General features: G+C 38.4%; 2 protein-coding genes across 2 annotated transcripts; one reads left to right on the forward strand and one right to left on the reverse strand.

Moving 5' to 3' along the window:
- The first annotated feature begins 276 nt into the window (after positions 1-276).
- LOC113348578 (aconitate hydratase, cytoplasmic-like) lies at positions 277-7,623 on the forward strand. The gene is made up of 19 exons (XM_026592407.1): positions 277-792; positions 1,257-1,361; positions 1,565-1,725; positions 1,817-1,909; positions 2,362-2,547; positions 2,753-3,059; positions 3,204-3,346; positions 3,436-3,492; positions 3,589-3,668; positions 3,753-3,828; positions 4,069-4,254; positions 4,367-4,434; positions 4,584-4,702; positions 4,818-4,939; positions 5,218-5,316; positions 5,415-5,894; positions 6,247-6,345; positions 6,437-6,679; positions 7,238-7,623. Exons 1-19 carry the CDS (start codon positions 495-497, stop codon positions 7,307-7,309), a joined length of 2,994 nt encoding a protein of 997 aa, XP_026448192.1. The 5' UTR covers positions 277-494; the 3' UTR covers positions 7,310-7,623.
- Positions 7,624-7,701: 78 nt separating this feature from the next.
- LOC113348579 lies at positions 7,702-9,112 on the reverse strand. The gene is made up of 3 exons (XM_026592408.1): positions 9,091-9,112; positions 8,727-8,787; positions 7,702-8,622 (listed from the first exon to the last, which is right to left on the reverse strand). The coding sequence occupies exon 3, from the start codon at positions 8,470-8,472 to the stop codon at positions 8,047-8,049; it is 426 nt and encodes a 141-aa protein (XP_026448193.1). The 5' UTR covers positions 8,473-8,622; positions 8,727-8,787; positions 9,091-9,112; the 3' UTR covers positions 7,702-8,046.
- Positions 9,113-11,223: the final 2,111 nt, after the last annotated feature.

Here is an 11,223-nt window from a genome sequence, read left to right on the forward strand (position 1 = left end):
TCCATTGGGCAGAGAAGAGTTGAATTAGTAGATGGGCACACAACCCCTTCGGTGCTCTCCACACGCCTATTCTCTTGCCTCTTCTTCCCCATTATTCCCGGACACTTGCTCAAACAGCATTTGTTTACATATCCACCAATAATTGCCTACCACGCGTATCACAAACCCCTGGTCCCCACATAACCCTGTTGACTTACACCACCGGAGTATCGAAACTGATACACCATGAACGTAGCAAATCACCTTACACCCTCACATATTAAAAGAAAAATGAGCAGGGTCTCTTATAGAGAAGAAGAAGATTAGAAAAATCAAAATCGGCTGATAGAATAACTTTTTTCATTTTTTTTTGCAGAAGAGATTCTTCTGTAATGGTGAAAGCTCTTTAGGGTTAGGGTTTTTGAGAGAACGCGAAATCAAATCATCGTCTTATTCTGGTCATCATCTCTCTCAATTTTTGATGTGTGTGATTTGAGAAATACACCGTTGCAGTCATGTATTCGTCTTTGTCTGGTCCGTTAGCTGCTAGGTTTAGGTTTTCGACATCATCAGCTTCTTATCTATGTAGAAGTTTAGCTGGTTCATCATCTCATTCTACTATTTCTTCGCCTTCTTCTCCATCATTGACTAGTTCTCGATCTTTGAGTTTTGCAACTGCTTTTCGATCTTTTAGATCTTCGAATCCTAGATGGAGTCACGGTTATGATTGGAGATCTCCTGTGAGTCTTAGGGCTCAAATCAGAAGTGCTGCTCCTTTGCTTGAACGATTTCAAAGGAAGATGACTACCATGGGTATGGTTTCATGTGTTTTTTTATTTTTTATTTTCTTTCCTGCGTTGATTTGTTTATTGTTATAGAATTATGTCTGTTCTTATAATTAATTTTACTTTTTTTTTTGTTAATCTGAGTTTTGAGGGTTTTACTGTGTTCTGAATGAGGAAATATCTTATTTAATTAGCTATACATTTGTATGATTCATTAGTTTTTAGTGATTCAAAAACGCTCGTAATTGGTCAAACTTTTGTAATTTGATTATTTTAGAAGAAGTTATTTTTCTATTAGATGGGAATTCATCTTTCTGGGTTTAAATTGTGAATATATGGGAATTATAACTTCCCTTTAGCAATTGTATCATGTTGACTGTTTCTTGTGCTCCTGGATCAGGCTATGATCTTATTCACATGTTGTCCTTTTTGTAAAAGCTATTTAGATCAATGTTCAAATTTCAATTGATTCTCATTTATGGTTGAGTGCAGCTACTGAGAATGCGTTTAAGGGGCTCTTAACCAGTCTTCCAAAGCCTGGTGGTGGCGAGTTTGGGAAATATTACAGTCTCACTGCACTAAATGACCCAAGGGTTGGTAAGTATTACTCATCAGTTGAAAAAATGGCCATAGCCAGCTTTCTGGTTTTGTTCAGTTCATTTCTTATGCTTTGGGGAATTCATCTTTCAACTTTGAATTTAGCTGCCAACGTTTATAGCTAGTTCGTAGCTATTGGTTACCAAGCAGCTAGCATGGATTTTCTTTGGATACATATTTACTGTTCTGTGTACGTGCTACAGATAAGCTGCCATATTCCATAAAGATTCTTCTTGAGTCTGCCATACGTAACTGTGACAACTTTCAAGTCACGAAAGCAGATGTCGAGAAGATTATAGATTGGGAGAACTCTTCTCCTAAGCAAGTTGAAATTCCCTTCAAACCTGCTCGTGTTCTTTTGCAGGTAAAAATACATAGCTAGAAACACCTGATTTGATATATGTTGTTTGATGCAAATGCAATTGATATTAACTTTTTTGTTTTTGGTAACACAGGATTTCACTGGTGTACCAGCTGTTGTTGACCTTGCTTGCATGCGTGATGCAATGAACAGTCTAGGAAGTGACTCTAATAAGATCAACCCTTTGGTGGGTCCTTGCATTAGTTTGTTATTTATGAATACTGTATTCTTTGTGCCACCTCAAATTTGCCAGAATTGTGTGATGTATTCAAAATACACATTGTTTAAATACTTTTAAGTTACTTTCTGAGGAATCTAGGGGTTCCTGAGTAAAAACTGAGATCCGTCCTGGTGATATCCTAACTTATTTTAGCTTGAGATTAAACAAACATCTTTTTTTGGTTACATCTGAATTGCTGGTTGCAATTGGATAATCTAATCTATGCTGCTAGCCCTTCCCCATCTGGTATTGACAAAAGATTGTCCTAAATACTTCCTCAAAGAGTTTGGGGATTGTGATTTTGATTTGTGACCGAGTCAAAACTTTTCTTACACTATTATCTATGCAGTGCACCTGATATGTGCTCGTAGACTTCTTTTTGTTGTTGTCTGTTAGTCTGAAACTTTATCCACATGCAGGTCCCAGTAGATCTTGTCATTGATCACTCCGTTCAGGTCGATGTCACAAGATCAGAAAATGCCGTGGTGGATAATATGAAGATTGAATTTGAGCGGAACAAGGAAAGATTTGCTTTTCTTAAATGGGGATCTACTGCTTTCCGTAATATGCTCGTTGTTCCTCCAGGATCTGGCATTGTGCATCAGGTTAGCTTTTAACCATTGACTATTTCTTATTATAGTGGTGTCTATTGGCAATGATAACATGTACACCGATCTCTCTCAGTTGGGCATCCTGCTACACTCAGTCCTTCATATCACTTTTGTCATGTATACTTGGTTATCTGTGAGTTATGTTGTTTTTACTATTTTTGCATGACTCTCTAAGTGACTCGACATTATGAAATTTCAGGTGAATCTGGAATACCTTGGACGGGTTGTTTTCAACAGTGATGGCATGCTATACCCTGATAGTGTGGTGGGAACTGATTCCCACACCACTATGATTGATGGATTAGGAGTTGCTGGTTGGGGAGTTGGAGGTATTGAAGCAGAGGCAGCAATGCTTGGGCAGCCCATGAGCATGGTGTTACCTGGTGTCGTTGGGTTTAAGCTTTCCGGTAAATTGAAGAACGGTGTTACAGCTACAGACTTGGTTTTAACCGCTACACAGATGTTAAGGAAGCATGGTGTTGTTGGCAAGTTTGTTGAGTTCTATGGTAAGTTTTAGCCTCCCTTTAGCGGGACGGGCTACTGCACAACATCTTTTATTGACTTTTATCGCCTTTACCTTTATTTAAGGCTCCGTGTTAATATTTGAATATAGGTGATATCTAAGGCTCCATGTTAATGTTTGAATGTAGGTGATGGTATGAGTGAACTGTCATTGGCTGATCGTGCCACTATTGCGAATATGTCTCCCGAGTATGGAGCAACCATGGGTTTTTTCCCAGTTGATCATGTAACCTTGCAATATCTCAAATTAACAGGAAGAAGTGACGAAACAGTAAGTGTATTTCCTTAATTGTATAATAATTGGATTTTTTGTACAATTTGGGAGATTGATTTTATTGTGTAAATTCTTTATTGTCATAGGTGTCTATGGTAGAAGCTTATCTGCGTGCAAACAAAATGTTCATTGATTACAATGAGGTAATTCTGTTTATGTGTAAGTTTAATAGCTCAAACTGTTAGTATATAGTTCTGAATTCTAAAATTGAGACTCTTGGAACGTATTTGTGGATGCAGCCTCAAATAGAAAGAGCTTACTCTTCATATCTACAATTGGACCTTGACGATGTTGAGCCCTGTGTTTCAGGACCAAAGAGGTATGTTTGTGTCACTTTTTACTTATGTCATATTAGTTCATTTTATTTATGCTTATTGAAAATTTTGGATGATCTCCCTGGCAGACCTCATGATCGTGTTCCTTTGAAGGAAATGAAGGCAGATTGGCATTCTTGTTTGGATAACAAAGTTGGATTCAAGGTGAGGTTATGACACCCTTGCAGAACAATCTTCTGTATATTTATGCATCGATTCCTGGTTCTGGTTTCTGTCAGATTGTTCTCCAGTTTATGTGACGTCTCTTCATCAGTCTGAATCTGTAAGGGGGGTATCATCAAAGATAAATGGAGAGAAAATGAAAGCCAAACATAAAGCAAGCATGATGTTTATTTTCTTGTTCAACAATTGCATTTGTTTGATTGTGTAAGGATTCTTTGACAGGGATTTGCTGTGCCAAAAGAAACTCAGGACAAAGTTGCAAAGTTTACTTTCCGTGGAGAGCCTGCAGAGCTCAAACATGGTAGTGTTGTGATAGCTGCCATTACAAGTTGTACAAATACTTCTAACCCCAGCGTCATGTTAGGGGCAGCTTTGGTTGCCAAAAAGGCCTCTGAATTAGGTCTACAGGTCGGTACATATTAAATTCTGCATTCTCTTCCTCTTATTGCGCTAAGTTTGCTCTTGGCTAAACTTTTGTTGTCAGGAACTCATGCTACATTATCTTTCCCCATTTTGTCAGGTTAAACCATGGGTGAAAACAAGTCTTGCCCCAGGTTCTGGAGTTGCTACAAAGTATCTGCTCGAGAGGTAATGTTTTGTGATAAGTGAGATTTATATGATCAACTTGTAGCTTGGAATATCTAGTCTCACTCAGCGAGACTTGATAAATATTCTTGTAACATTATCACAGCCAGTTTCCAATACGTTGACTCTGTCTCTGGTCTTCTTTTACATAGTGGCTTGCAGAAGTATTTGAACCAGCAGGGATTTCATATTGTTGGATACGGTTGCACAACTTGTATAGGAAATTCCGGGGATCTGGATGAATCAGTTGCTGCTGCAATTACAGAAAATGGTACTGCAATCTTTCGCTCTTCATTGTCTTATCACTATATTATGCAACATAAGAACTGTTCAGTTGTTTGAATGCTTTTGTTTCACTCTCAAATTTAATTCTTTTTATTTTGCAGACATTGTTGCATCAGCCGTTCTATCCGGAAATCGGAACTTTGAGGGTCGTGTGCATGCCTTGACACGAGCAAACTATCTTGCATCACCTCCTTTAGTCGTCGCATACGCCCTTGCTGGGACGGTATGTAAAGAATCTGTGTTGCGGTTTGTCTTATTTTTGGTCAAGAAACCTGCTATTGTTAATAAATTAAGGATAGAAAATGACGCATAATAGTTTTCTAAGTAACTTGTTATGGTTACTAGAAAAGAATCAACAGTATGTTTTGTTTATCTGTTTTGTTTCTTTTAAAAGGGATAAAATTAATCCCGGTTCATGTCTTCACTGTAACTTTTACACCCTGCTAGATTTTTTTTCACCAGATTGTTAATATTTTGCATTACCATGCATTCAAATTTCAGGTTGACATTGATTTTGAAAAGGAACCAATCGGTACAGGGAAGGATGGTAAGAGCGTTTATTTCAGAGATATCTGGCCAACCTCTGAGGAAATTGCTGAGGTTTGTGATGCTGTGTTGCCTGCAGTCAGCATATGCTATTTCTTCTACTCCTATACTTGGAATTGTGCACAATTAATGCTGACTCTTTCATTATTTAGGTTGTTCAATCCTGTGTATTGCCTGAAATGTTTAAGAGCACTTATGAGTCTATCACGACGGGCAACCCTATGTGGAATGATCTACCAGTGCCTAAAACAAGTCTCTGCTCATGGGATCCCACCTCAACCTACATTCATGAACCCCCATACTTCAAGGGCATGACAATGGATCCACCAGGTCCTCATGGAGTAAAGGATGCTTATTGCTTGCTAAATTTCGGTGACAGTATCACTACTGATCACATTTCTCCTGCTGGGAGCATCCACAAAGATAGCCCTGCAGCGAAGTATCTCCTTGAGCGAGGTGTGGAACACAAGCACTTCAATTCTTACGGAAGTCGACGTGGAAATGATGAGGTGATGGCTAGGGGAACCTTTGCTAATATTCGCATTGTCAACAAGCTCTTGAAGGGAGAAGTTGGCCCAAAGACGGTTCATATTCCAAGTGGGGAGAAACTTTATGTGTTCGATGCAGCTCAGGTGAGTTTGGTTTTCTGAACTGCATCTTATTTATTTATTTATTTTTTTAACTTCTTTACCTGGGATGATTACCTTGAGAATTGTGACATTGGTGAACCATGATTTTCAAGATGTTGTTTCCATTTCATGGGATTGTTGCTATTCTTCCTGATAAGTGTATGATCAGGCATAGGAATGTGAACAAGTGATGAATAGGTGAATAGGTGCAGTCATCAGAACTGCAAAATGGAAATCTAGGACCTCCTATTTTGTCTTATGATTTCTCTAAATATGGTGATACTAAAGTGCATTGAGATGCCAATCATCTATTTTAGTTACTAAATATTCATATTTTCCATTTTTCTTTCTATAGAGATACAAAGAAGCGGGTCAAGCCACTATTATCATTGCCGGAGCAGAGTACGGAAGTGGAAGCTCCCGAGATTGGGCTGCCAAGGGTCCAATGTTGCTGGTTAGTTATAGTACATTGCTTTGCTTGACCTTCTCTGCAAGCTGAGAATTGTAAGTTTACACCTGACCTGAATTTGTGTTTGCTAAATCAGGGCGTAAAATCAGTAATCGCCAAGAGCTTCGAGAGGATTCATCGCAGTAATTTGGTAGGAATGGGCATTATCCCTCTCTGCTTTAAAGATGGTGAGGATGCAGACACTTTGGGTCTTACTGGTCACGAGCGTTACACTATTGATCTTCCAAGCAAAGTTAGTGAAATCAAGCCTGGTCAAGATGTTACCGTCAAAACTGATACTGGCAAGTCATTCGTCTGCAAAGCCCGGTTTGACACAGAGGTACTTATGATTTTTCTCCAATATTATTTAATGAGTTGAATTGGCATAACCAAATGTAGGTGTGAATTAGGGGTCACTCCCCTGATCTAATTTCTTAATTAAAACAAAATAGATGATCTGACCAAAGGAGTTTTAGGTTTCTAGGGACACTTTTAGAAGTAGGGCAAACCTATTGAAGTGCTTTTTAGGAAGCTGAAGCTGATTGTTTGCTACAAATTGTTTTCTCCTTTTTCTGTTTGGGAAATGCGTTTACTTTCGTTGTAACACACCACTACTCCACCTACAGCCTTGATTTGCCATCACCACCGAAACCATGGCATAAAATGGCAATGATTGACCCATGTGCTACCCTTGCCTGTAGTGGCTTTTTTTAATTTTTCCTGTTATGTTGCCAAACCTAGGCTTTCCTTCTTTTTTAAACTTCAGTTCATATTGTCAAGCTTTAACTCTTGGCTTTTTTTCTAGCCGTAGAAGCACTCTCATAATTGGTGTGAAGTTTTGTCATGTTGATTTTCCTTCCAGTAAACTTAACATTCTTTTTGAAATATATGATTGCAGGTGGAGTTGGCATACTTCGATCATGGAGGCATTCTTCCATATGTCATCAGAAATCTGATTAAGCAAGAGTAGTGTGCTAAGTTCTCGATTTGTCAACATCTTTCATCTAGTGAGCTGCCCCGCCTCTCTTTACATTTGGGGAAGTACAAAAGCTAATGTCTGTTCTTTAACTCCGTGCCAACAGAAGTCATTTAGGTGACAATAAACTGCTTTTTTGATGAGTGTACATGTTATTTCAAGATCATTTGAAGATCCAGTTTATTATATGGGATACCTGTGGGTGATAATAACCCAATGCAAATTAATGAGTTACGTTGTCCTGCACCGTAATAAGTTTCCCAATATTCCACAATCAAATAAAATCATCATCTTCTTCCTTATTTTTACGTCTGATTTTTTTATTTCTGGAGAAACCTAAATATCCGGTTGAAATACATCCGATATTTTTAACAATATCCGGTTGTTGTGTAATTTTTTTTGGATGGATGCATGTTCAGATATTGTTCTAATGAGAGAACTTGATGTGATGTTTCTTTGTAATCTAAACTTATTAACTGCCCAATTTCTCTCTTTGAATCGTACTTGCCAAAAGGGAATTTGATAATCAACCAGTTGTTAAATTTGAATGGACATTCTTTCATTTCCACTATGAAATCATGGGACCATTGAAGATTAAGGTAGCTGAGAGACTGGATAACACGTACTCTATTACCTTTCTTTCCAAAAGAAAAATACTTTAATTGCCGTGGAGATACAACGTTTGGCAAGAAATCTCCCATGATTCTGCGATTGCATTACTAGTAACTTCTTTAAGCTTCCTTCGGTTCAATACTGCTTGAACTGTCAGAATTACTCTTAGTTTCCACCAGGAGTGCTGCATCTTTCTTCTCAGTTCTTTTTACTGTGCGAGTCATGAAAGGGTGTCCATAAAAAGGTTGAGGAGGAAGAGTCATGTAATTAGACGATTGAGGAAAGGATCTGTACCCATATGAGGATGGAAAGGGACAAGATTGAAATGCATTTGGGTGTGGCCAATACATCATTGGCATGAATGAGTTTGGTGGGTGCCCTGGAATTATCGGAAAAGGAGATGGTGTTTGACCAGTATGGTAAGAGATGTTAGGACTAGAACCTGCAATTTGGGCATTTGATATTGGTGGAATATCTGTTTGAGTGTGAGATGGTATGCCTTGAAATGATGCCATTGCATGATTTTGAAGAGTGGTGTATCCCATAAGTCCGAATTGTGAAGGTACGGAGCTTGAAGGAACAGAAGGTATGCTCAAGGCTCTTGGTGTGTTTTGAGATTTACTTGTCAAACCGGCTTGCTTCTTGGCACTTGATTTGGTTGCCTTTCCATGTAATTGTTGTGGATTTGGACTAGTCTGCTAATAAGCAATAGGTTGTTAGCCGCAAACAAGGAATTAGTATAGAAATTGACAGACTTTTCAACCAGGAGATTATGCAACCAAGAAAGATGAGTTCTTACAGCTTCGTAAACTATTGGAGACAGATGAAATAATTCCTCTCCTGCAGCATTTTCATTTTTCCTGCAATTTTGAATGTTGAATGTTCTACAGTAAGACGGGTCATAGAAAGACAGATGATAGTTAGGCCTGCAGTACTACACAGACAAAGTTTGATGTATGGAATTTTACACGGTTCCACCTATAAGAAAAATTGTTTTGTCTAAGTTTCTTCAGCCATGCTTCTTATTTGCTGATAAAGTTGTTCGGGAATGCATTTCACGTATTTTAGGTGTCAAGAAACCAAAACATTTGGATCAAGAACTCTAAATTTCTCTTTGACAGGTTATTTATCTTTCAGAAAAACTTTGAAACAAACAGGAGTACCTGTAATATTTTTGAAGCAAGTCCAAATTACGGTACTTGGTCTCCTTTTGAACAATTTCATCTGGAAAACCTGCCATAAACAGTAGTGTAATGCCCAAAGCCTTGAAAAAGAAGCTCCCACTACGAACATGCACTAACATTGCCATCTGACACATCAGTGGTCCAAAAGATTTCAGCTTATTTCTTCCCATGCGCTGCCTGACATATCTGGAGCAGTTTGCGTTAGATTAAGCTGGAAGGAGGCAAATGTCGAATATAGTGAATGGTGATTGACATTGTTGTTAATATCAACCAAAGCCAATTAAACACCAAACTTCCAATAGTTTACATGCTCTCACAGTTTCAATTTAAGCATATTAACAGGTTCATTTTCTCAACCGCGCTTCGATCCAGTGAGGAAAAGCAACGGAGCAATCAAATAGCCAATTTAGTGAGGGAAAATACATACTCGTTTTGAGGAAGATTTCTAGTCCTTCCACCATATTTGATGCACAAAAATAAGCATGATGGGCAGCTCATGTCAGACGGACGCATAGCTTTCTCCTCTTCAATTATTTGAATAGGACATAATGTTGCATTCTGCCGATTTGGATAGAAGACTTTCCTCCGAACTCCAGGATTTTCATATAGAACATGCTCCTAAATTGTTTCACAAAAGCAGAAAATGATGAGCTATGCCAAAGTAAATATATGGAAAATGTGACAAGTTCAATACTTACCCCTGGACTTTTCGGAGACACATATGGCTCTCCCTTGTGCAGTATGCTAAAGTGACTGAAATTTAAGTCATACATATCTTCACATCCATGGCGAATACCGAGAGAAGCAAACACAATGATCTTTCGAATCGTATGGGATTGAGCGTTCTTTTGTGAGAGCGCCTCGGATTCTATAATTTTCTTGACTTCCTTCGGGCAAAATGGGACCTTCAGGGGTTTATTGTTTGATGACATACTTCCAAATCCTTTATGTCCTATCTCCTGTATGCAATTATGAATCTCTAACTTCGGTTTGCTAATAATTCCTTTAACTTTGCTGCATTCTTTCCTCCTTTGTTTTTTGATTTCTTTTTTGTTAGTCTCATTTACTTGCACTTTCACTTCACTGTGACCATCATGAGCTGTTTCCAAGAATTCTATATGTTTTCCACCGTCAGTAACACCCTCATCGAGACGGTATTTCGATTCATCGTTTTCTATATCTTTATCATCAATAGCAGTTTCATCTTCGTCATCAAAGTCATCATCATCACTCTCATCTGTATCAACTTCACAATCCGCAACACAATCACCATCTTTAACACTCTCCAAATTAAGAAACTGGGTATCATCCATGCTCATCCAGTTGACAACGCGGTCTTGTTGATCAGACATTTCCAGAGTCATGCATTGCGCACTACCATTATTAATCTCCATAAGCATTTCGGAACACTGCGGAAAATCCACATTTGGAGCTTCACTCTTCCCCGGTTGTATCTTTTGCCTCTTTAACTCCTTCAAACTTCTGTCTGCTGCAGCATGGTCCCTATGATGCTGTCACCAGATTATTCCCTTAATCAGTAACCAAATAATTAAAACAGACAAAAGCATATAGAGGAGACGAATCAGATAGATAGCAAGTAAAAGAGGGGTCTTCAAAAATTTCCATACTTGTTCATTTGTAGCTTTATCTTGTAATACAGCTTCCAGTAAGGATATCCTCTCCATAAGCTCAGCATTTTTCTGACGCTCCCGCTGTAACTGTGCAGAAATCTCAGCCAAAGCACTGCCACTTTCTGCAGTAATTTCTTTTTCTGCACACTCTATTGGATCAGAAGAGAACTCTAAAGAACTACAACTTATGTTTCTAGTACACAGTGTAGTGCTGGACTGATTAACTATGTTATTATTAACAGCACAAGATTGAATCTCTACCATTTGAAGAACAATAAAAACCACTTCAAAATTAATCCAGAGATCTTGGTTGAAAGTTAAATCCTACAAAGAAAAACTAAAAAAGAAGTATTGAAAATGCAGAGACCCAAGAAGTGAAAAATCAACAGATATGGGTGTTTCAGTTTGTAAAAAGAAAAGAAGAAGCGCGGCGGGGACTGAGGCATGCAACACCACGTTGATCCTCTCATATGAGTCATTA

Source organism: Papaver somniferum, chromosome 2 (assembly GCF_003573695.1).
Source record: "Papaver somniferum cultivar HN1 chromosome 2, ASM357369v1, whole genome shotgun sequence".
NCBI classification, from domain to species: Eukaryota; Viridiplantae; Streptophyta; class Magnoliopsida; order Ranunculales; family Papaveraceae; genus Papaver; species Papaver somniferum.